This window comes from Embiotoca jacksoni, unplaced genomic scaffold, assembly GCF_022577435.1.
Source record: "Embiotoca jacksoni isolate LCO1_2020_lvr unplaced genomic scaffold, fEmbJac1.0.p SCAF_12, whole genome shotgun sequence".
Classification (NCBI taxonomy): Eukaryota; Metazoa; Chordata; class Actinopteri; family Embiotocidae; genus Embiotoca; species Embiotoca jacksoni.
In genome coordinates this window covers 11750609-11777649 of record NW_027185252.1, presented here as the reverse complement: position 1 = coordinate 11777649, position 27041 = coordinate 11750609, and the positions used below count along the sequence as shown (strand labels likewise).

Below are 27041 nucleotides of genomic sequence, written 5' to 3'. Positions count from 1 at the left end.
CTCCCTGCCAAAACACTGTGAGCTCCGACTGGGTAAAAAGCCATCCGAGTTCAGACCGGAGCGAAAACAAAGAAAAGCAAACCAAGCGAGTCGCACTAACTTTTAACGCAATAAACGCTGCGTCACCGAAATATTCACAAAGAATGAGATAAGGTAGGAAACTAAACTTCGGCATGATGTCGAGGTTTGAAAAGATGAACTCAAAGACTGCCATGTTGGAGTTAAATCAATGAAAGATTACCGATTTGCTAATTTAATACTTAACATGTGACTTTAAAATATGCATCACCCAACTCCTCAGCCTTCATACAAATACAAAAAAAAAAAAAAAAAGAAAGAAAAGGAAATCAGGCATCATTATGAAAGAAAGGGTCCAGCTCCTCTGACATTTCGTCTGAACGTTGGGAGGCGTTTGCTGCTGCCTCTGGAGCTGCAGTGGATGCTCCGACGGCGGATTCTTCCTGCGACCTCTGTGCTGCGTCCGTCTCTCGCTTCGTGTCCTTGCCTCCGCCCAGAACTTTCTGGCTCTCTATAAAGTACTGGTTGGGGTGATTGAGTGAGAAAGTGGTGTCCTCAATCTGCTCATTTAGAAAAAAAAAAAAAGAAAAGAAGAGAAAACACACGAGAGGGATGGTCAGGAGAGAAAAATCAAAACAACGGTCTTAGTTTTCAGTGAAGGCGATTTATTCAATCGCCTTCGTTGGGGACGATGTGGGATGTTTGAAATAACTCAGAGGTTTCTAATTCAGTGACATTAATGAGAGTAGCAGGGCTTTCATGGCCACATTAGTGAGCCAAGGCAGCAGCTAACTCTTCCATCAGAGCACAGTGAAAAGATAAAATGCCCTTTCAGGAAATAAAATGTCTATATCACTCACGATGAGTAAACACCTATGAATTAATGAACAGATGAAGTTCAGATGCTTTTTGTAACCTCCTGCATGATTTCTTAACGATGATGTAAGAGTGATTGATGTTTTGAAAGCCTTATTGAAAAAGTAAATGCTTTAAATGACTGTTACAATCTGTTAGTGAGGAGACACTTCCCTTGTCTATTTCTACTTGTTGAAGCACTGGAGCGAGAATTTTTTTTTTTTTTTTTTTTTTGGAAACATGATGCACTTAAAAGCCAATTATGTAGGCATTTTACTGCTTCCTTGTATAGTATTGCAGTGTACCCACAGGGGAGGAGGGGGGGGCTGAAATGGTTATTGATCAATTCCTTCTCGAGTCATTCTCCGCCTGCTGAGATTTCAGGCCTCCCAAAGTGAGTCTGCCCTCTTACACACAGCACACTGGTGTGAAATCAGAGCTTTTAGCAGCTGGCAGCATCATAAAGATGTGAATTCAATGTCAGCTGACTGCTGATTAAATCTTTGTTATTTAATCGATCGTTTGCGTGGAGTAAATGAACGTACATGTAAATGACTGTAAGCAAACAAATGACCCACAAATTAGTCATTAAAAACTCAACAAGCAGCAACCCAATAGCCCTGGGTTACAACGGTGGAACAGATGTACAGCTACCAGCTGAGATCGCAGTCACATCAGAATGAACTACACTGTATGTTCAAAATACCGGGCCTGGATTTGTTCTACATTTACATACTTAACTATCAAAAGTGAGACTGAATAAAGAGCACATTATTTGTTACAAATAAAACGTATCCTTAGTCAGTTCAATCCATTGATCGCTACAGCCTTCCAGACTATCCTGCTTCTACACCGTGGAACGATATGAACATTTACATTTTATAAACCGATTGACCGTCTGAATTCACGTGGTATGATTTTCTTTATGTACAGTCAGTGTTAATAAAGTGAATACGAAGGATATTAACTCAACGTCAACTCATAAATCTACCGTGCACGTGCCAGTTTGTGCCAAATGATTTTCTCCTACCAACCATTAACTCGACTTACAACTTACTTCTGACAATTCAAAACAATCGCTCCACCTTAAACGCTATATAACAAGCCGTGTAAATGTGAAAGAAAACACTCACAGACCAGAGGCCTTATTTACAAAACGGTGACTAAAGATCCATACTGACAATCCGGCTTCAGTTCACAGCATCAACATTTGTGCTCGTAGCTTCGAGTTCCCACCCAGGTGTGCACATTCTCTGAACAAGTCTGCTTTTATAGAGCCCAACTTTTGAGGGGGAAGTGGCGAATGCCTCTTTTAGGCCACGTTTTGTGTGCACGCAACGAATATAAATGAGGCCCCAGAGCATGTGTTCAACTAATGATTATCTCTGGCAAACGTTTTGTGTGTGCGTGCGCACGCATGTGTGTCTGCACGCATGTGTGTCTGCCAGCCGAATGACCTGCATCAGCAGTCACAAGCAAATACGTTGTTGGTTTCAGGCCTGAAAGGGATGATGACTCAAGCCTCCGAGTATAACCGATTAAATTAAATAAGTATCCACGGGGGGAAAAATAATTCAGAATGCTATATTAAAGCTATAAAAAATTAAGTGGCTGTGACAGCCAGCTAATGATGGATGTGATGACAGTTCTGGGTCTCTCCTGAGCCTTCATGCATGAGCTGTGGGGACCAAACCCTGCCTCTGACACAGGTGGCCGCAGTTACTCCCCCCACATCAAATCAAATTTGCACTTACATTGTGTGTCAGCTCAAAGTATTTCTGGCACGCCAACTGGTAGTGCATTCCTTCGACCAGCTCCAGGATCTGCAAAAAAAAGAAAGAAAAGAAAAACGATATAGGATACAAACAGAAGGTAAAACCTCAGTGACAGGCACATTTATTTGTGTTGTTGCAGCTCTGAATTCAAAATTGTTTTAATTGGCCTCTGGTCAATTACCTACACAAACATACTTCATAATTCAGAATGACAGCAGTGAATATATCCTTCAGAAAATTCTTTGCAAATGTAATCAAAACAGATCACATGCTTATTTGGGCTAATCTAAATATTCATGCCCCCAGTCAAGTCTTTGTAAAATAACCACCGGCAACGATTACGCATTCAAGTCTTCCGGTACATCGCAATTTTGGGAATTCCTATTTTTTTTTCCCCCCTCCTTGAAGCTCTGTAAAGTTGAAAAGGGAGTTAGTGAGCTGCCAGTTTGTAGTCTGAGTTTTGACTGGGTCACACAAGGCCTCCCACATTCCTGCAGTAAAACTCCTGTAGTGTCAGTGTGACTGCACACTGTAAGTGGGTGACCTGTTGAAAAATAAATTCAAGGTCCTCAGCACTCACTAAAAAAAAAAGAAAAAAAGAGCCTCTTCTGAGGAAACGACTGCATTTGGTTCCTTCATTATTCCCTGGATTCCTGAAGGCCGCCTCCGGCACGATACCGCCAGCAGCGTGCTCAACACTCAGGGTTGCCGTTGGATCAGTGATGAGGTTTGTACCGTTTTAGCCAGATATTGCAGTTTTTATTAGTTTTAGTTTGCTTAGTGGAATATTAGGAACACTTGTGAAATTGCACACAACAGACCGACAATAAAAGGAAAATAAGGGGATGTGCTGTCAGTTTTATGTATGTGTTCTCTCTTGGAAAAGGGGCAAATATCAATTAATACGATGATTGGATAGGGTAAATAAAAGTGGCACACGAGCAAATAATGCAATTGTACCCGAGCGATTCGTGACGTGCCACAACACGTTCAGTGTTTCCCCGACAAGTCCTCTTCAATTTTCTCAGCCCGTTCAGAAACATCTAATTCTTCAGTTTGTCAGAAAAATTTGAATCGAAAATTGCTTTGGGTTTACTGCAAATTAGGAAATGTTAGCATGCTGGACTAAGGTGGTGAGCGTGGTAAACATACGTCCCATATGTCCTAAACCAGCATGTTAGCATTGCCCATAAAGACGGGACTTTATGATATCTCCCTAAAAGTGAAGCCAAAATATCTGCAGTAGTGACCAGGGGCCTCCTTTATAAAAGTAAGATCCATCATAAAAGTAGCAGGAAAATATTCCGATGTGTAAAACCGTGTGCACGTCCACTTGCACGCGATGTTCCTTTTATAAATCATAATCCACCTGGAAGTATGCGCAAGTAGATCGGCCTCGTATACCGCCTTCGACACTCCCACATTCGACCAGAAACGATCAACGCCAAGCATATTTATGAAGGTTGATGCACATCAAATGAGTCATGTGGGTCAGTTTGGTGAATCCTCAGGACAACGGAGAGGGGAACACAGAAATGTTATTTTTCAGACAAAATTCTTGGTGTTTGTGGACGAGGTGGAGGACATGAAGCTCATGTTGTTTGTTTGTGAGAATTTGTATCTTAAAAATGACGCTCTGTGCTGCAGTTCTTTAACCTGATGCTGTTTGATTTTATCTTGGATTTATTTATTTATTTTTTTACTGAGGATGATGATCAGTGTGTCACGTTAACGCGGTGAAAAAGACTGTGCATATTCATGCTTTATATCGGGGTAAAGACCGTCAGACTTTCTGGAATCTGCCACATCCTGATATCAACCTGCATTGCAGCAGCTGCAGCGCTCTACGCTGACCGGAGAGCGAGTCCAGCCCTCTCTGCTCTGCGCTCCGGGGGGGGAACGTGTTGACGAGACAGCGCGCAAGAAATAACGACTGGAATTAAACATGCGATTTAGATTCGCTTTTATCATTTACAATTTAAAGTTGTTTATGGAATAATTACAGGTCACGAGCACAGATGAATTATTCAATTCGCCGCCCCACCGTCTGCGTCCGCAACGTTCCCCATCTCCAGAACATGCGTGCGGGTGGGTCAGAGTTTGCATTTGACATATTCCCGTCAAGTTTGCTTTTATGAATGGCGACGTTGGCGTGGTGAGGGGCGTGCGCCTCTTTCACGCCCCCGTTTTGTGCGTAGCAACGGTTATAAATGAGGCCCCAGGAGCCGGGCGTTGATACGGTGTCGACATCAACCCGGTCCCCTGCTGCAATCACAAATGACTTCACCAGTGCAATATGGCAGCGCCCATTTCAACATTACATTAGCTTCACTTTTATACAATGGTAAGGAAGTGATGACGCCTTCGTCCCATCTTTATTTACAGTCTACGGTATTGCCGTAGTGAGCTTTGCTAGCCTCAGCACAGAGACACCAGCATGGCTGCATACCCGTAGTCCTGGTAGGCTGTATGACAAAACTGCTGTCGGGACAATGTCTCTGTCTGAATGTTTATTCTGCTTAAAAGGGCGACTTCACCGATTTTCAACAGGCTTTCTATTGTTATAAAATGAGAAATATGTCTTTATGATATATTCCCTCCATGTTGTCTGTATTGAGATCTCAGAATTATCCAGCTGCTGCAGGTGAAACTTCCTTTTGCCATCTGTACCATAGCTGTAAAATTTTGAAGGCTCAACAGGATCTTTTATTTGACACGGATTTTATAAACCGAGTGAGAAAAAAAGAAGAAAAAAAAAATCTTTGTTTGCAGAGTTTCGTGAGATTGCGAGGAAAAATGAAACACACAAGACGTCTCCAGTCAGAAGCAGATAATGGCGCCCAGAGGGCTGTTTGACAGACCGAGAGTGGACAGGATGGCACCCACCTGATTGATTCCACTGGGAGACACTTTGTAGACCTGAAGTTTCTGCTTCAGCAGCTCCGGATCGCTGTGACGGAACGGACATCCTTCAAACATGAGATGGCAATTAATTTAAATAAATAGATGTATAAATAAACAATTAAGATAGCATACAGATGGGAGGTAATATATGCAGAAATTGTGTTGAAGAAAATGTACACAGCTAATTGTGTCCCCATTTCTGAGCCAAGTTCCTGATAACGCAAGCAGAGTTGTTTATCAAACAGGAAATGGCTTCTTCCCAAAGCCGTCCACTCACCATGATGGTCGCCTTGGCTGGGCGGGTTCGATAAAATCACCTTCATGCAACTGTAAGGGGTGTAGTCTGTTCGCTTGCCTTCTTTGCCAAACATGTGGCGGATGCTGTAGGCATATGCTTTGTCAAACTACAGAGAGTGAGAGGAAGAGAAGGCATTAGTGAGGATGAGAGTAAAGAGGGACAAGGTTGGGGTGAAAAGAGACATTGTCATGCATCATGTCAGTTTTGACAGGGTGTTTTCCTCTATGAAATATGGAGCTATTAGAGAGAGCCTGCTGTAGAGGTGTTGCCACACTCGAGATGGCGGAATCACGGATACCGTAATACAGACATCTTTCTCAGTACTTGTGCCCTTTGTCCTGCCGAGGGTTTTGACACAACACGAGCAGTAAGTAAAAAGTCCAAATTTTAGAAATGTAGGAAATTCTAACGCAACGTACCAGTAGCTGTAGAGTACTTGTACTTCAGTAAAGGATCTTTGTACTTCTTTAGTGTTTTTTTTTCTTTGTCTTATACAAGAGTTATTTGAGGTTTTTGGGACATGTTGGGTAAGTCAGAGACATTAACTTTGGTTTTAGGATGTTGTGATGGCCAATTATTACTATTTTCTGATATTTTATAGAATGAAAAATTCATCGAGAAAATAGAATGAAATGGCTGATTAATCGCTAATGAAAATCACCATTACTTGCAGGCACAGGCTTGTGTACAATGTTTATACTGTTTAGAGCTGAATCCAAAAACACATTCCGCATCCACATCCTGTTTTGCATATATTTTCTCTGGCCTGTTTTTGATTTACAGTGCAGCTCCAAGTTATTACTGACCATCGGGCTGCATTTACAGTCAGAAAAACCTTTAATCTTATCAAATTTGTCCTTGAAATATTGCAACAGTGTGTAAATTCAGTCAAAATATGCGAGTCGCTGATTTAACAACTAGAACAATCTTTATATGATCTTCTGAAAAGCAAAGCATCAAACAAGGACACGAGGGGAACTGTATACATAAACTTTAAAGTGCCACACTTCTACAAACCTTCACATCACCTTCAATCCAGTTTCAAAAAGCCGTTTCATACTTTTTGATGGGGGTCATTTCACACAATTTTGGCAGCGTGAACTCCTTTTATTGTACAGTAATTGCGTGCAGTCATTAAACTGTATTGCAGTGACCCTGCCACTAAAAAATAAATAAAATGGTAAAATACAGAGTGCTTCGACAGTGGCAGAACACAATCAGTGACTGCACCCATCATAACACATTAATGTTGCAATAAAAACCCTTGAACTTGCTAATGTGACAAGCTGCAGTGGCAATTTAAAAACCCATAAAACTTTTTTTTTTTTTTAAGAACAATAAATCAAATATTAATTTTGTACAGCCTCTAAGGACCCCAAGGGCCATTCCCTGATTTAAGGTCCCCTCACTTTATTAAAACAAAAACCTTGGAACATTACCGGCACTAAAGTGTGATTTATATGTATTAAATTCAATCATTTGGACATTAAAAAAAAAAAAGATCCTCCGGTCTGATCTGGTCTAAAAAGAGATACGAGGACCAATAGATAAGATAATATGAAGCAAGATGGTTCAAGATATGACTTCACATGGACAACAGATTACAAAACAGCCCCTCCTTTCAATACCAGGATGAACAACAAACAGCCCTAATTTTAAATCTTAAAAAGTGATAATGATGTGTACTATATCAAATTTTCTGAAGACAATATTCAGATAGCCCACCTCCAAGGGGAGGAAGTGGAGCAGAGCTTGGTTTTCACTCTTCCCATGAATGCAATCCCTCTAAATTGAATGATATTCAGTGCGTTTCCTCTAAATCGCCAACCGTGCTCCTACACTTCAACCTACACTTTAGATAATCCTGGAAATATCAGAATACAGATGACCCCCCCCCCCCCTCCCCAAACTGGGTGAATTCACAACATCAGAGCGGCGATATTAATAAACACGTGCACAAAAGATGCATTGAAGGAGCCGAGGCAAATCTCTTCTAGTTCGCATCTTGGCTACATCGCTGTACCATCCCCCCACACCGTAGGACACATTCACAAAAACCTGCAGCAATGGAGGCAGAGAAATAGGACACAATCAAAGGGATTACGTATGTGTGCGAGGGTGCATGCGCGTGTAAAGTTGGCAGGGCTTCTTAGGCTCAGTCCATAGTGACTGATGTGCCTGTAGCTCCAATCCTTCTTATGTGTAATACCCTTAAAGTGCTTCCCCCTTTCTTCTGCACAACAAGCCTTTTCACACCGTAAAAACAATAAAAGGTGAGGGACTTTAAAATGGTGCACAGTGCACGCAAGTTAAGAAGTTTGATGTTGCAGAAGGAGGACAGTGATTGCTTTTTGAAAAGGTCATTTACACACAAGTAGGGTTTAAACAACAAAGCAAAGGGAAAAGAAATAAGAGCTGCAAACATCCGGCAAAGCCTGCCGCAAGCTCTGAAAGCTGCAGGGTCACACCCACTCAAAGAACTTTTTCAGAAAAATATAACGTTCTTATTATTTGGGTTTTTCTTCCTTCCGTAATTACTAAATCTGTTTTTACATTTTTGCCAGAAAGAGCATCTGTTTTCATTCAAGACCTTTTTCCAGAATAAACTGAAAGATTAACTTACTTTAGCTTTACCTCAAAAAAAAAAAAACAGGTGTAAATAATAACATTAATAACAGCAGAATTGATTTAGCTGCTTCAGTTTCAGGATCCTGGTGTTGTTCATGCTGGCTCACTGTCACAGTGTCATGGCTGACCTGGATGCTTACAGAGAACAAAGCCATTATTATTGATGTTAGTAACACCTATGCTTTTCCTGCCAGGCCAAGTATAAAAAAAAAAAAAAAAAAGGCCTTTTATAACTCAAACACTACTGAATTTGTATGGATGACACAACTACCAGGATATATGGGCCATTATTATTGTTTTGCTTTTAAACATCTGACAACTGTTTCAAATAAAGAACTCGTGAATTATAAAGGATTGTGGGCAAAGCAAATGCGACCAGGTAACTTGTATATTTAGCATGAGGACTAAAGTGCAATATTCTCAGACTCTTTCCTTTCAACCCTTTATAGCCCATGTTCTTTTTATTAAAGAACAGGGATGATCATTAATAAAGACAAAAGACAAGGGATGTAGGATGTGTGATATGACGATATCCAATGAGCTGATCTTTTCCCACTCTTTTATCCGGTTGCAATTACAGATGCATGCGCAGATATTTTTGCACCTAATTTCAGAAAACATCAAGCCAGTCCTGTAGTGGAGTTAACATGTAACAATACCTATTCATATTGTGACGGCACAATGGCAGATGCAGGCGTAAAATACTACGTTTTTGAAAATGTACACATCCACTGGGCAAAATAAAGAAAGTACTTCATCTTAGGTTCTATAAAAGATGTATTTTTATGTAAAATTTTCAAACAAAACCAAGATTCCTCACAGTTAAAGAGGCATTTGTAAGAAGGAGATTTTCTATCCACATCAGACACTTAAAAAAAACCCCGCAGAGGGTCAAGTGTAGAGCATTTAAGCATACTTAAAACACAATTATATGGAACTGTAATGTCAGCAGAAATGTTCATTTCGAATTGACAACAAAGCTTCATTATACCGATGACATGCTGATATGATCGTGCTACCCTACAAAAGACACAAAACCGTACTTTGATTTTGTAGATCAGACGACACAATGAATCTCTCCATCCTGACCACGAGAACAAGTTGCTCTCTTTTACTTTATAACCTTTCCAAAAAGGATGAAAGAAAAAAACTCTAAAATAAATTGTATTATTTTAAAGCGGGGGAGGGGGAGAAGGGGGGGCAATGAAAGAGCTCGTGGCTCTTTTCAAGTGTACTGAAAATACCAGCGGTAAAAATAACATTGTGTATAGTGTAAGCAATCTCGAGGAGCAGTTAATATAAAGTGTCATCTAATGACTCTGCCATTGTTCCACCTCTAATGTGAAAAATGGTGTCCGTTAGTGGGAATTAATTAACCTGAAGTTAACATCTGTAAAACAAGCAGTTCAAAAGCAGTCCTACCCCGAGGCAACGCAACACACAAAAATGTGGCACAAAAAGACACTCCTCTAAATGAATAGGCTAACTTCTGTGGCTCGAAAAATGGATAGATCAAGTTGATTTCATCAATTTTCTCTCTCTCCCTCCAGTCTAATATTACGTGGCTCTTCCTCCAGGCCTCCCTTTCGGCATCGCTGCCTCTCATCTTTTTTTTTTCCTCGGCGCCTGTCGCATACTAATGAGCAGGCTTTGTGCAGCCTGACACGACACATACATCACTGCGAGAGCTGCGATCTGGTCAGCACCGTCCTGCTGCCTCTGCTGGGGAACACGAGCTGGGCTTTGTGAAGAGCCCATCACACTTTCTCCGGGAGCTTGTACATGGTGAACCGAGCCACCTCTGAAATGGGGCCCCGAAGACTCCTGCGGTTGGAGTGAAGGCAGGGAAGATGGACACATCCTTTAACAGGTGTCAGCTATTGTGCTTTTTGTAACAGCGCAAAATATCGGGGGAAATCTTTGTGCGGTTCAAGTGAAAATACTTTCTTTAAATGTGTGCACACAAAAACCTTCTTTGCTAAACTAAATCTCTTGAGAGTGAGGAAAACCACAACTCAAAAGGTAACCACCCCAACTTCTAACATCTTTTACAGCACTGCAAAAACTATTTCAAAGAGCTCCACAAATTACTGGTGATATTTTTGTTGACTTTTAATCTCAGATTAGTAACGTGTGATTAGTGATGGGTGTTCTCTGTTTTGGTCCCCATAGCAGAATTCACCCTGTTTGAATTACAGGTGCTCATTGCAATTCATAGTTAAACTAGTAGTAACACAATTTCTTATGAGGACGAATGAACACTATTGATATTTTTTATATATTATACAGTGCCAAAACTAGACTTGCATTTGATTGAAAATTGTGAAATATTTTAGACACGTTTAGCTTTTTTTTTTTAGCATTTGAGGTCTGAATTCACAAAAGTCTTGTGTCTGTTCAATTATCTTTTGATATTACACTTGCTAAAATTCTTAATATGAAAAAGTTACCATTACCAAACTCCTGAATTTGTTTCTATACAAACCAGGTCCCTGAAGATTTGGCCATGGCTTTATACTCTAAAATGCTTTAGTACTGTATCACTATAGGCCACATCTGCCTCTAAACAAAATGCATAGTCGGCCACTTTTTTTTCCTATTTCTACAAAGCAGAAAAGACATGTGAGCCACCATGACAACATATCTGTTTGTCAAACAGCGTGCATCGCCTCATTACTGCTGAAACTGAGGCCCCAGCAGGAAACAGAGGCTCAAGATATTCCCACATGCCTGGACATTTCATCGGTCTGATGCAAAACACGACCCAGACTGCAAACTGAGCAGGTTACCAGGAGTAACCCGGCCGGGATGCCAGCCATGTGATCAACTTCTACAAATCATTATTCAAAAACAACAGCACCTGGGGGGGGGGTCAACGCTCATTCATACACACTGCTGTGCTGGACGACTGCATCCAGTGTGCATTCAACTCGGCACAATGATTTCTTGGCAATCACCTTACACCTTGTAAATATTGTATCCTTTAATAAGCACTCAAAATGCAATATGCCAACTGTCTATGGGAGCTGCACATGGATGTTGACCAGTGTGGGTGAGGTGCACAGTATTTCTTTAACTTATAAAATACAACTGTCAAGCAGTTTTGCAATAAACAATTATTTTATTATCAAGTATTTTCTCGATTCATTTTCAGTCCAAGAAAAAAAAACGACAACAGAAGAATTGTGAGAAATGCCCATCCTGGAGCTCAGGGTCTTCTTATCAAATGTCTTCCCCCCCCCTTTTTTTTGTCCAACTAACAGTCCAAAAATGTACAGTAAAATGAGGAACGGTAGCAAATTCTCACATTTCAAAACATTCTCGCTCATAGTGTGGCTCAAGCAATCAATCGATTATTATAATATGGCGGATTGATTTTCTGTTTATCGACTAGTCCACTCATCAGCTAACTAATCAGCTACTGTTGTGTACTGAGAGCTAAGGCCGACCAGGAAATAGTCTTATGAGGTACAATGGTTTTACCAAAATATCTGAAACTTAAATAAAAGGCATGGTTATGTTTATGAACCTGCTTTAAATATTGTGCAATTTGTGTTTTAACTTATTAAGACAAAGTTTGTTTCATTCTATTTGATTTGTATCAAGTAAACCATTGAGAGAACCGTTTTTACCGTGATAGACCATGGCACAAAATAAGATTACGTCACTTAGACTTTAAATCCTTTTCAAGTTTAATCAAGTTTGGATATTGGAAAAGAAAACGATATCTCAAAAAGGAATTCCTGAGTCGCTGTAGTGAGGGCGGAGCATTACAACAACAACAAATTCTCAAAACTCTGAGTGAAGTCTACTTTGTCATATCTTTCCTCTAAGAGAGGCCAGTCAAGGTGAGGCATACAGGGATGTTCCAATAGTCCTTAGTGTCATATCAGGAAAAGCAAAATCAATACAACAACCAATTACCCATTAAACAGGCAGTAATTTACTTGATATTCAATAAAGTATTAACAAGCCCAGACCTTTGATCCATTACGTAAACCAAGCCATGTCAGACACGCTGTGTATATCTGCAGTTGAGAAGCAGCTTAACTGAGGAAACAAATCTAATGTTGTAGCTGTTGATGTAAGAAATGCAAACAACACAATCATGTCAGAGCCGATCTTTGTTAAAAACAAGTCTGGGCTTGTTTCTAATAAATTCAGATTAAAAGCATTACAACAAGACTAAACAGCATGATCCATTTTGACTGAATTGCACAGCTTGAAATTCAATTTGTTCTATCTGAACTGTTCCATTATGTGGAGTCTTCTGTCACTACAGTCTCTTGTTCACGTAAAGAGTTGTGCTTCTCCTCACGCGGAACAATTTTAATATCTTTACTGTGTCTCTGTCTCGTATTGAGAGAATTAATAACTGAACTAATAAAGACTTAAGTCTTCATTAGCCTCATCACAGTATTGCATGCACATAATGACACCAGTGAACTTTCTTTTAATCAATACTACTTTGATGGGGCCACTTCATCACCCATTAAACAGCACCACCCATTCAAGACACTTGTGCCGGGTCTGGATTAATGCCGGGGAACCAACAAAATTATACAAATTCATGGTCACGAGGGTAAGAATGGTGTGCGATACAGCCATGAAATAATATCATATTTCAGGGTATTTCTGCAATATTCTTGACGATATATATATATATTAAAAAAAAAAAAACACTTAAAAATATCAAATACATTTGAGGAAAATACATTTGCAATGTGTTATTCCTTTATATGTCAGAATAAATGTAACAGACTGCCTTCAAATATTCAGTAAAACCCTAAACAAATATGATGTCACAGTTCTTTAGTTTGTAAAGAACAACAGAAACTCAGTAAGATTCAGATTCTGTTTAAAATGCAGACACGTTCAGCAATACTTCTTGTTGAGTAGCGCAAGTTAAGCACATAACGTGGCTTCATTATGTCAACACATCAAAATATTGCTATTATCACAACATAAAAGGTTTGTTTTAATTATATTATAAATCAAAAGGGCGTTATTGTGAACGATTAATCGTGGCACAGCCCTGACAGGTTAGAATGAACTAAATGCTCGGGGGCAGCAGGTAGGAACAAAAGCATGTTTTTTTTGTGAAGAAATCACTATTGAAAACGTATGTTCAATACTTACAACATCTAAATAAGGAAATGTGATTCAAACTAATTGAATGACTGAAGATGAAACAACCTATCTCCCCTCAAATCACATCTGGTCAAATAATAGATTGGTTGAAAGGCCTTTTGAAAAACAACAAGTAATAATAATACAATAATACTTGTTGTTTTTCAAAAGGCCTTTCAACCAATCTTCAAATTAAGTTCAGTTTATGAGACTTCATAGGCTCATTGGAGAACAACAGCCTCCTCAAATGTGACAAATAGGGTAGAAACATAAATGCATAATTAACCATGTTTGGTTTATCGGTGATGTCAAACCAGATCAGAGTCGTCAAACCAGATCTTTAACTGTCCTACTTTGTACGATTCTCTGGTGGCCCCGTAGGTCCACATCGTGAGTTGGTTTAGTTTAATTAAAGCATTTAATGAGTCAAAGTGAGAAAGCTACACAGCTCTTGTTTTTTCTATTTCAAACCATAGACTATTATTAGACATTAGTTTTGTATAAGGCTACTGGCAAGTTGTGCAAGTAAAAATAACTGAATGGGTCAGTTCCAGTACTGAATTTGCAAGTGTGGGCAAATGTTGGTTTGCAAAATTGGAGCCGTGCAGGACTCTGCATTTGAATGTTGAACATCCCTGTGGGGACCCCGAGTGAGGTATTCAGACAAAACTACACTCGGGGAAAAAACGTTCAAGACTACATATTTTGTAAAAGCTAAAGATCGATAAGACCGTTATGAAAGAGCCTTATATTTGAAAATAACCTTTGGTTAAGTGTACAAAGTTAATGACGCAATAAGTAACTGTGTTTACTCAAGGATGAACCTACGAGAAGAAAATGAAACCTTAAATAAAAATGTTTTAAAATACTGTGAACATTACCTTGTCCGCGTCCACTTTGCCTCTTATGAACTCGGCCCTCCAGAACTGCAGTGCCTGCTCCAGAGAGAGGCCGATGCCTTTCAGGAAGAGACCGTACTGCATCCGACCACCATGGCGGAGATGGTGGTTCTCTCGGAGGGCCTGGTGGAGCTGCCTCATGCACAGCGGGAAGGACTTTCCTGAAAGCTAGCGGCAGGCAAGACGAAGTGAGACAATGATTTTATATTTACCTGTAAACAACTATTTTGAGTCTATGGACCACAGTTTAAACATCTTGTAACACTAATTATTCAGTGGCGCTAAACACATGTTCTATTCGTTCCCATATCTGGTCCACGAGACGTTATTAAACAAATCTCATTCCTCCCCTTTTACAACGACCCACTTCCAGGCAAAAAGCCACCTTGAAGTTGACATTTCAAAAAAGATGGCTGATGCAACTTACAGGATCAATTTGTTCCAAGGAGATTTTCCCAACATTCTTCTGGATGCTGTAATCCTGTCCCATATATGCATGGCTAAAGGAGGAAAAAGGTAACAAAACACAACAAATATCAGGACTGTGATAAATAAGAGCTTTTTGGTATCGATGCAATTTTAGACGTAAACGGGGGTGCCATGAAAACGAATCAAATGTTTCAATAAAAAATGTTAAGTATCGTAACACACCTCCTGTAACAACCTTTAAATCTTCGAAAAACTGCTACGCTGATATCAGTAGATTTATGACTTTGACAACCCACTGAGCCCCAAGTGGTGGGGCTTTACATAACATTGTGTTCCCCAATTTCCACCTACGATAAGATTAGTGACCCTGCCCACTAATCTCGACAACCTGACTACAAATCCCCAACAACAAATCAAGCGTCATCATTTCTTCCACCTCTATGTTCATGTTTTTACTTTTATCTAAAGCGGACTAAACACTCTCACTGTCCTCTGAGGTTTACTGCTACGAAGCAAAGTTTTAAAGCAAGTATTTCTTGGTGCCGTTTAAAATTGGTTCACCGGTGAAAGAGTAGAAGGCTTTTTATAGGACGTGCTAGTCTGACTCACCAGATGAAGAATGTTGGAATAAATGTGCCATTGGTTGAGTATTTCAGGACACCTGTTCTTCCTCCTCCGCTATCTGTGCCTTACCATTTTTCAGGATCCCCCCTCGCACCGGGAAACAACAATAACCCCTCCAACTGGTTACCTACACGCTCAAAATGATGAGGTTCGACGCAGACTTGGGTCATGTAATAAGACAGCCATTGGTTCTTGCTTGCTTCTTTTTGATCTTTTTATGGGATATTAGTCATCCTGCTGTTAGCGCCGCCCGAAACGGTTGTAATTAGTTTGAAGACATACAAACAAGCCAAAGCATTTTTCTCCCTTGAACAAGAATGATATACAGGTGCAGCCAAACCCTTCTCCCTTGCTGGCGCAGCACAGCGGAGATAAGCCCGGCTATAAGATACTCAGTACAGTTTTAGTGAGAGCAATTAACAGTGTTAGGGTTTGATGAAACATTAAGCTGCAAGTGACAGGTGTCATTTGCAATTTTGGCAAATCCCCCAACCTTCCGACACATAATTAAAATAAGCAACACCTTTTATTCCCATGTGTTTCAACCATATTGAATCTGGAACAGATCCAAAAATCACAATTATTTGAAGGATTTCTTTAATAGATCGTTTATCAAAATTGAAAGGATTAGAAAAACACATCAAGTCCTCGTAGCACAAGACGACATCTTGTTTGTGTGAGCGACCAAAAGATATTCAGTTTTCTATAACATGATAAAAAAAAAAAAAAAAAAAAAAAAAAAAAGTAAATGTTCCTCAAGAGGAAAACAGAAAAAGTATTTTTGACATTACAAAAAATGACTTCAGGTACTAATCAGTTATTAAAATTGTGAGTGTTTATTCCATCACCTTGTCCATGAAAGTGTATCTTCGAAGCAGTCTATTATACCAACTTCTACAAAACAACTGGTACCTTCACCGATAAACTACCCACCAACATCTTTCTCTCCACAGTGAAAGAAATACTTCAAGAAGCAATGCACATATTCAAGTAACTAATTACTTTAAGATGTAATAACACTCACAACAATGAGAGATGATCACCCCACCACGAGACACAAAAAGTCTGTCCAACATCTGGGCTTGTCTACAGTGACAAACTGGGTTGACTCGAACCAGCAGCAAGCCGCTAATGCTCTTCAAGATCAACTCTGCTAAACTTCTATGTCACCAGAGTCCTGGCAAAATGACAACAAAGGTATAAATCCTGCTACGTACCTGAGGTGGTTGAGGAGTGGCTGGAGACGTTCATCAGAATGCACTGCAGGTAGAGAGCGGGCTGTCAACTGCACAAGAGATGGGCATCACATGAGTAATGGCAAATAGTCTGGGTCAGAGGATTAGAGCAGCCCAAAATTGCAGGTTAAATGCAAGAATAAAGTACTACAGAGAGCAATAATTAAAATACATGGACTTAGCAGTGACACTGTGAAAGGGATAACGTTAAGGCATCTGCATGTAACCTCAGCTAGAAAGATCTTCTGACATCAGGTTGAACAAATGATTTACATATCACACATTGTGATGCCCCCGTAAAATGCAGGCAGCATATAAAACAACTGTCAGGTGATTAGTTACAACATGTTGTACTCTTTAATGCATGTCATTTCCCTGCTCTCTTTCCCCACATTTCCTGTCTGTCTCTATTGGCACTGTTAACTGAAGAGAAGAAGAGAAATCCCAACAATGCTTTTATAGAAAATGTATATTTATTGTAATTGCTTTAAAAAAAACAAAAAAACAACTCTAATTGCATATATTCTCAACCTCTTCAAGGTCTGCCTTCCACATACACCAGAAACAGCTTGAGACACTGTGTTCTGTTTGTTCTAATGAACAGTAACCCAATAACTGGAGTCACATGGAGAAGCCGCTTTCAATTTCATACCTCTTTAATGACACATTTTCTGTGATGTTTGCTGTCCCCGGTGAAGAAGAATAACCATTATAGTAACACAGTGGCACAGTTGCAAGAAAAGTAGTTTCAGAAAATTATTCCATTCCAACAGTTAGTGGTCCGGATAATTACCTGGAAGCAGGAGAATGGCGGAACCGCACCAAGTTGTTCTTTTGTGTTCTGTTTTATTGTTCTAGTTTGGAAAAGCTGGCCTTGACTGTCTCATGATGGACAACATGTGTCCAGATTAAAGCAAATCAAGTACATCTTGCCAGCTCTGACAACATTAGTACAGATGCAATGACTCTCTGTACCACACCTCCACAAAACTACACCTAATCACGACCGAACACTTAAATGGATTCTACAGCCGGTGTATTGATTCATCACCTTAATTGCACACAGTAAACGTAATTCTGAGACATGGAGAGAATATAATCAGAACAGCAGGTGACTGCTTAGTGCTCAAGTTACTCTGCATGCATTCCGAGATTGGTAAACTGCATCTAAAACTACTCTCAGAAATCCCAGTTCAATAATTCTGGTAAACACACAATTCAATTTGCCAGAAGTGAGCTTCAGTGGAATGGAGCCCAGTCTTTGTCATGAACACAAGTGTTACCGGAGAACACCCTGATTGAAAGTGACTACAATGGGCTGGACATCAAACTACTACTGAACAAAAACGGACCTTTGTTTAAACAGCCAAATAATGTTTCTGTGCACAAAGCAATGAAATTAAAGACTCAAACAGCAGCATCTGCTCTCTCTTTTGACTGAGTGTCTTTTAGTTGTGTGTAAACAATATGCTACAATAGTGCATAAACAGTATGAATCTTGAGCGTCCCTCTGCTTTATTGCAAAACACTCTTTTGAAACACTTTTATATATCGCATTCATACATGCTCAATGTGAAGCAGGTTAAATGCTGACACATATTTTGCAGGTACTGATATCATGTTGCAGGTGAAAATGCAATTCAAATAAGTGCAGGACTTTTCCATATAAATTAACCTCCATTACATTCAAGCCAAATGAGTTCAGACAGTGCTGATAAAGCCGGACTCCTCCGGGTAAATCTCTTTGTATTTGACAGTATAAGGAGTTATCTGGTATCTTGTGAGACATTCCCACGCTGGCTGGATGAAGACAAATAGGCCGTGATCTATACGGGCAGAGTATGAATACCAGAGACGTCCACCGGCTTCCACTTTAGTCCTATGCCAATTTGAATGGGGATAAAAAATAATTTAATCATGTGGTTATCAGACTGAATGGATCAAAATCTGATAGCGAGAAGAGTCATTCTGCAGGGTTTATTTGATTTAATAATTTGTCTCCCCCAGAAAAATTTGGCGAAATGATTTGACTAATTATCTGACTAAAATTTAATTATTTACACCTACTTTTGGAATATCATAAAAACGGTTAAAAAAAAAAAAAAAAGATTATTTTATAGTTTTTCTCAGACATTAGCAAGTAGAAAAGAGAAAAAAATATGCTTACAGATGAAGTAAGCGCTATGCTCTGCAGTAATCATACTTCAGAACAGTCAGGATAATTACATACAATTAGGACATTTCTGTAATGGCGTTTATCATTCAGCTGAATATATTCAGGAGAAACGCTGCTCTTCTGTGTTTCTGCAACCAGTGTTGGTTATTTGAAATATGTGACATTTTAGTTTCTATATTTTTGTTCTGTATTCTATATGAATATAATGGTTATAAACTTTAAACATTTCTGGATACGTTGTATTTCCTCCTACTTTTTCTTTGCTAAACACTAATCTTTTCTATAAATGTTTAATATGTTCTTGTCCTGATCAAAAAATATATCGCAATGTAAACAAGGATTACTTCAGGTACAGAATTCACATAAAATCAGTTTAGAAAGGTTGAGAGTTCAATCAGAACAGTAATAATTGGCCAAGTTTTTATATTTGCATATTCTATTATTCCCTCTCTCTCTTTAAGTCTCAGTAAATCATTATTATTGTAGATGTTTTGCGCTTAATTAATATTACAAGTTTAATTATAAACCATACAGTGCTACTGCCTTTGGGGGTTGATCACGCTTGTGCCTGTTCCCCAACCTGGACCCCTCACAATGATAGAACACAACTTTGGTTGTCTCCTCACATATATTATAAATAATTTGCCCCCGGTTCCCACAACATTGTGTTTCATGTCCCTCAGGGAATTCACTGTGCACAAGCCTAGTCTTTCTCCCACATTTTCCCTGCAGACATTTTATGTCAAGTGTGCATACTTATTCCCCTTATTTGAACCTTGCATTTCAACTGTTTCCCTCAGGACACTGAAGGCAATAGCTGCAATTTTTTAATTTGCCCAATGGACCCAGGCTTTCTGTACACACAAAATGTATTTAAATAAAGCACATGTACAGGAAATGGCCATAGGAGAAACACTTGTACTATATAACATAAAGTGAAAGTTTGCTTGAGCGAACCAGAAAGGTGTTGATAAAAAAATCTGCAGTTCTTTTTCTTGGACAGAGTTGTTGGTGTCTTGATTTACGACAGATTTTGATATGTTTTCATCGTTAATTTAAATTCCTGCTCATACTATAAACAAAAGTACATTTGTGCTATATGTATACTGAATTATTTTAGACGAAGTCCGAAATCGTCATATATTTGTCAATACTCATAGTCTTTCTATAACATTACCAAAACTCCATTATTCATTCTTTCAAAATTGGTGAAGAGTTGCCAACACTTACTGCAAGAGCTTTAGATAGCTTCGTGCGGAAATCATTGAGAGCAATGGTGACGATATCCTGGTGGGGTATGTACACGTAGCCGGCTTTGAGGTACACTCTCCTTGTTCGCACGAGATCCAGGGCATCTTGAAACGGAACCTTTGGGAAAATAAATTTATTTAAATAAAAAATAAAAACTTGTTTGAGGAAATCTAAATAATGCATGCATTGAAAAGATAGGCCAGCATGGTGAGTATCAGGATATGGAGGCCAAAGCTTGTTCCCTTTGTAATTTTGGCAGCTTAAAACCCGAGGATTTACACTTATTCTACTGATGTTCAGTAAAAAATATAATTCTTTCAAAGAATAAGACTGTCAGCAACAAGTTTAAAATTGTATTAGCAGGCAATGACATTCAGCCATTTCATTAGAATTTTGTGAATGACTAGATTTAAAAGCTACTATGCTGGACTTTTAATTAGAAATGAACCTCTATTACATTCATGCCTTTGCCAGATGAGTTCCCACAAAGCTGGTTAATCCTATTGCCACCAAGCATTGGGTTGATGAATTTGAATTGGCCGCGCCCTGTGGGCAGAGCACGTGCACCATAGACTTTCACTGGCCGAACCAGCCCCATGCTAGCTTGAATAGGGGTAAAATAATTCAATTATGCGGCTTTTCTAAACTTATCAGACAGAATGGATCAAATTGTGATGGTGAAACGAGTCATTTTGTGGATGTTGTAATGCTCAAAACAGCTGCAACAGTAGATGATGTAAGCACTTGTCGACAGGGTTTTTATAATTACGCTCAGTGGCAGAAGGGGGAGACAGAAGTTCTGAACAGTATGTTTAAATCCATTTACCTGTTAAAGGGTGAGATGCTGGTCACTCAATCACGCAATTATATTTGTAAGCTCTCCACTGACTGAATGACTTAATTCCTCTCAGTGTGATAAAACAATAAAATGGCTATGCATTTCTTTAACAGTAAGGACAGATACACAGAAGCAGATTAGTAATTCTACATTTTGAGGAGCACGAATCCCCCCGCAAATTGATTTAAATTGCCTCAGGGAGGACTATTTGCTCGTTTATTTCATTGAATACGATGGTCTGTCTCTATCTGACAAGATATTGGTCCCTGAGGTAGAGGAGTTAAAGAAATAAAACAGAACTGAGCAGACAAATCAGAGTTTAACTTCACTGTAATAAATCTTCTATTTTTAAAAAAGAGTTCACAGTTTGCTGCCCTCCTTGACTGGTTCTCTCAGGGAGGTTAGGATTACACAATACGGGTGACACTAATGAGAAAGCTTGAGAGGTAATTAGCCCATGTCTAACAGTGGACAAAAGGCAGAGGATACTGGATTTACATCCCTTTTTCTTGTAAAAAAGGATGTCAATTTTATGTAAATTCTACCCAATGCGTTTTATACTCCAAGTTATTGTGGAAGCTTAAATTGTTCCTTGCAGTGATGGTGGATGATACTTCAAATACACTTCATGGGAGACAAATCATGTAGACAGAGAGATCAAGCAATTATCAAACCTGCTATACATTAGTTTGTAATGACTTTAAAGGGATATTCCATTAATTTAGCCAAACATTAAACTAATGGTACAAAGTCTAGATGCCTTGCTTTTACAACTTACATTCAATATGTGCAATTTTCAGGAATATAGTGTAAATAAATAAGGAATTGGGGGGGGGGAGTATTGTGGGCACATAAGAACTTAACAGTCTTATTGGTTCCAGTGGAAAGAGATGAGCAACTCACTTTGTAGAAGTCCTGGTCCTCCACAGTGATTCCGCTGACAGCGTAACTGGATTTGACAAGTTCATCCAGCATCGCTTTCTTCTCCTCGACAGCAATCTGAAAAGTTATTGATGAATTTTAGTGAGGAGCTGTGAACTCTGTCAGTGTTAATACATTGAAAGTTGAGGCTCATGGCAACCAAACATCATTTACCACATCATGTGCAGTCTTCGTCCTTGCTTGACACCAGCAGTGTTGATGAACTCGAGGAGTTTTCCAGTTTTTTTTTGTTTTGTTTTTTAATGCAACTATGTATTCATTATTTCATTAAAACCTACTGCAGTGCTTTCCACAGGTGGATTGAAAGACACACCTTTAAGTAAAACACAAACTAAAAAAGCCATTATTTTTTTACATGCGATTAGAATTACTGAGAATCTTAAAAAAAAATTGCATTTATGTTCATTATTCTAAAATATTATTTGTTCGCAGTTAAATCTTTGAATTAAAAACAAAGACAGAAGGCAACTTTTTATGATTAGCATTCAAAGGAATCCTTAACATTCACTGTTCCTGTTACAGCGATCAAACAGCTCCATCTAGTGAAAATACAACTGAATAACCACTAGAGTGCAAACGGAGACAGCTTACAGACTCGTGGTCTCCCATGATGCACCTACTGCTTGAACTGAGAACATTATCCACAAAATATATTCACTGAAATACATTTAGTTGAGTTGCGAGTTTCAATTTAGACTTTTTCTTTTCCTAATATCCACTAATACACGAGTGTCTGTGTCAGCTGCTTCTTTGTGAAACATATTTGTGAATTATTCCAGTTACTACAAACCCCTACAAAGCCAGACAAAGCAAGTACGCGACAGTATTTGTTATTGGGATGGTTATTGTTGTTGATCTAAAACCCAAACTCTGCTTTCTACATCTTGTGTTTTGTTCATTTCAGAAAACGCAACATAAAAGTAAAGGACAGGCGTCCACAAACTTACCCTGTCGTAGTTCAGATTATTCCTGTGAAGAATATCAAGCTTTTCTCGACCCAGGTTGTTGAAACGGAAGCGGAAAAGATCAACTTCCTGTTGTATAAACCAGCGCCTCAGATCTTCCCTTTAAGATACCAATGAAAATAAACATTTGCAGTAAGAGTTACATTTGAATTACTCACATTTTAACAGCATTTTTTTTTTAATACTATACAATGAAAACTACAGACTTACGTTTGGCAGTAGGCGAGTCTGAGAATGAAGTGGGATATATGGTCCTTCCTCCGTTTCTCGTATTCGGTTAGTTTACCCTGAAGTTTTCTTTCATTCTTGATGGGTTGAAGAACGTAGAGGATTTTTAATGACACATTCATTTCCATTACTTGGTGTCATGTTAAATATAATTTTGTGCGGTAAAACCAGAACGTCAGATTTCTAAAGCGAGTTCTGCACAGAAGAAAAGAATGTATCACAATTTGTTTTTTTTACATTACCCGTGTACCATCTTTTAATTTCAGCTACTAATATTCAGTCTTGCACCCAGTTTTTCTGCTTGTGGCACATTAGTGGTGTTGCTGACCTTGTTTGCCTCTACGAGCGGCTGTTGTGCAGTTAAATTCGGCATTTTGCCTTCTTGTGCAGGAGACGTGCTGTTATTTGAGAGTCATGTGACAATTCCCGTGTGGCATTACCAGCCTTAAATGGCTCCGATATTCTTCCCCGAACCATCTCACTCATTGTGCCTAAACCACTTAATCAGCATTGCATGACACAGAGTCTGATGGGTCACCAACAGCACAGGAAATGAAGGGGGCCACAGGGGGAAAATGTCCAAAGACGTTTTGGCCCGTATCCTGATGCTACATTAAGCCATGATTGTATTTTCATTCATTTAATTTCGATCTGTATACCAAACACAGCAGACTCGCATGAAGAGCGCTGTTGTTCATACTACATTTATACGCAACTCTGTTATGAGCTTAGGCAGAGAACAGGCAACCCTGCACCTGCACTGAAGACATTTTGTATTTATCTGTAAACATTATGCATTATACATAAAAGAAGCCTTTTAAGAGCCAAATAATAGCGTAAATATTTAGAATGGTCTCCTGCTTTCTCTTGCATATACAGAAAGCATTTTATACGCAATTGCACACGTTTCTTTGGAATAGCAATAGTATGCTCTTTCTTTACTCCCGTTGGCACAACTTAGTGATTAACTGCATGCATTTTAATCAGTGCACATTTCAAATTAAATACAGCGACTTTATGCCCAAATTAGGCTGCATGTTTTTTTTGTTTTTTAAGTGCCCTTTGCCACCTGTTGTTTCTTTGATCCTCCACTCCAGCTACGACACAAAACTTCTTAAATTGTAAAAAATAAACTTTTAATCCATAAAAGTCAATGTTTCAGTTCAAGCTATATACGTAGTGCTGGTCGCAAGCTGAGCCATATTCATTACCAACTTATAAAGGTACACCTGGCTAAATTTAAAAATATTTTTTTAAATATGTAACACTAAACATACTCACCCCATCTGGTCTGTAAGGAAAGTCCAGGTTTCTAAGCTCTGACTCCAGTTTCTTCTTGTAATCATCGGACAGTTTCACATAGCTTACTCCCAAATTCTCAACGGTCTTCAGCACTGCAGGGGCAACAAAAGGAAGAAAATTGTAAGACACATCAGTAGAGAAAACAAAGCTTCCAGTGAACTACATAATTTATATTTGACTTGAGTAGCACAAGACCAGAGTCTTACATTTCACTCTCTCCACAGCAAATGTCTCGAATTCAGAGAGAGAGATGTTCTCAAGAGGAGGCTGCCCGTAGAACTGCAGCGGCTGTCCGTAGAGCTCCATCTGAGGGGTTGTAACGCCCTTCCTTACTCTGCTAGGAAACTGCATGGTGCCTGATGGTAGGGGAAACAAAGGATGTTTAATGTACCACCAGATAAGTCCAACACCTTCCATATTTAAAGTGACTACAAATCTCACACACACACACACAGACACACAGAGAGGTAAAGACCAACGTAAACTTCAGTACAAATTCTTGGAAATAAGTTGCACAGCTTTCTTCAATGTACTATATTTTGTTTCTTATAATTGTTTCAGCTATCATTTGGGAAATAAAACAGTTTACTGGAAATACTGAAACGTTGTTTTGTTTTGAACCTAAAAACATGAATTAGTTACCCACTAAAGACATTCAATCTGACCAAAAAGGGGATGCTTCTGTTCGCAACTTTTAGCCATTAAAACTGTGCAGAAGTGTCACCCTGAGTAATTTAACGGAAGCTGCTAATAAAACAATAGCGATTGCAGTCAGTAATAGTGTTGACCTCCAATAACTTTTAGTGGTCTCACTGTTACAGAATACAGCAGAAAGACGACAGAAAACGTGCTTGCAGAAAGCATTTTCATTTTCAAAGTGTGGTTTTGACAGCTAGAAATGTGCCTTCGCTCGTCCTGAACGAGAACTGAAGTGACCTGATGGAGCAGCACCTTTCCTTTTTTTTTTTTTTTTTTTTAATCCTTATAAAAACCAGCCGTGCGTCCGAAGGAGACTGACTTTAGCGCGTTAACAGAGACCGTTTCGCTTTAAGTTAACGACATGGTGTCTACGAAGACGACCGAAGCTGAAGAACAAAACGAGTCTTCGTCCACAATTAAACACGAATATCGCCGCCACATTACCGATGAGACGATGGAGAAGCGTCCTCAAAGATCAATCCCGCCAAACAAAGTGGGCTGTTCAACTAACCCGGGGAAATGACGACGACGACGTGCCCAACGCCGGAAGAGAAAAACGCTTGTCGTAGTATGTGTGGATGCTCGTTTCGTTGTTCTAAACGGCCCGCCTGTCTCGCCCGTGTGTGATGTCGCCCGTGTGAAATACAAGAAAAGACTTGGGGTTTTTTTTTTTTCGTACGGAAATAACAAACAGACGTGTTGATGGAGAAGTTAAGGTTTAAAATAAGTCACGTTTTATGTAGTGTTTTCTTTGTATGACTGTTTTTTTTTTTTCACTGTCCACCTGGGTGGGGCGGGTATCAACGGGAGCCTCTGTACTACATAACAAACGCACCCAGAGTTCTTCGTTGAACTTAGTTTTAAGCATAAACGCGTTATTTATTTTTTTGGAGCTCGTTACTGTGTTTATATGAAGGGATCCTTTCTGTAATTAACAATCAAAGTTCATTGAAACTTTGTAAAACGCATCATTATCTTCTTCATGTCTGGCAAAACATTTTCAGAAATGTTCATTCAAACAACTCAGCTGTCAAATATAGGCTGTAGTGGAAAGTACATTTATATAAGTACTGTAATTTAAATATACGTTTAAATTGCTTGTATTTTATTTCAATGTTTCTACGTTTATGTTAATGTAACACTATGCTTAATACATTTATATATAAAATATTATACTATTTTTTATTTCATTATGAGAGATGTTTCTAATTTGGTGTCCTTCCCTTACACACACAAGAAAGACTAATGGCATTTTTTTTATTTTTTTTTTGTACAACACTATCACTAACTATATGAAAACATATCATTTTTAAACACCTCTATGTCAATCTAAATAACAACGTAACACGATAGGCATTGTAAAAGTAGACTGTGCTGGTGTAAGGTGGCCAATGGACGTAATTGAGTTTTGAATTTCCAAGTCTAGCTCCAAAATGTAATATTTGTACCCTTGTTAATGTTAGGTTAGGTTAGGTTAGGTAGTTACTTTATTAATCCCCGAGGGGAATTTTTTTTTTTCGCTACAGCAGCATACAGAAGCAATAAGATAATAATAGAATAATAGAAAGCAATAAAATAGCAGTAAAAATATTAAATATTAAATATAAAATGCACAGTATATACAGTACAGTATATATCTATATATATATTATATACAATAATGTGGTCTGAACAGTCCGTAAATTGTATCAAACATAATTACAAAAAAAATAAAATAAATAAATATATAAATATATATATATTTATATATTATAAACAAAATGATCCGACAAGGACTTCAGCATTGACCGTCGTGACTTCAGAACCCCAAACGATCCCGAGAGTCACGTGGTCGTGACGTCACCG

At 38.9% G+C, this 27041-nt stretch overlaps 1 protein-coding gene across 1 annotated transcript; it reads right to left on the bottom strand.

Moving 5' to 3' along the window:
- prim2 (DNA primase subunit 2) lies at window positions 1-25701 on the bottom strand. Its single transcript, XM_069144074.1, has 14 exons — window positions 25641-25701; window positions 24704-24853; window positions 24477-24589; window positions 23178-23272; window positions 22950-23067; window positions 21964-22059; window positions 20202-20339; window positions 16778-16845; window positions 14935-15007; window positions 14490-14675; window positions 5830-5956; window positions 5535-5617; window positions 2628-2696; window positions 1-578 (listed from the first exon to the last, which is right to left on the bottom strand). Exons 2-14 carry the CDS (start codon window positions 24846-24848, stop codon window positions 348-350), a joined length of 1542 nt encoding a protein of 513 aa, XP_069000175.1. The 5' UTR covers window positions 24849-24853; window positions 25641-25701; the 3' UTR covers window positions 1-347.
- Window positions 25702-27041: the final 1340 nt, after the last annotated feature.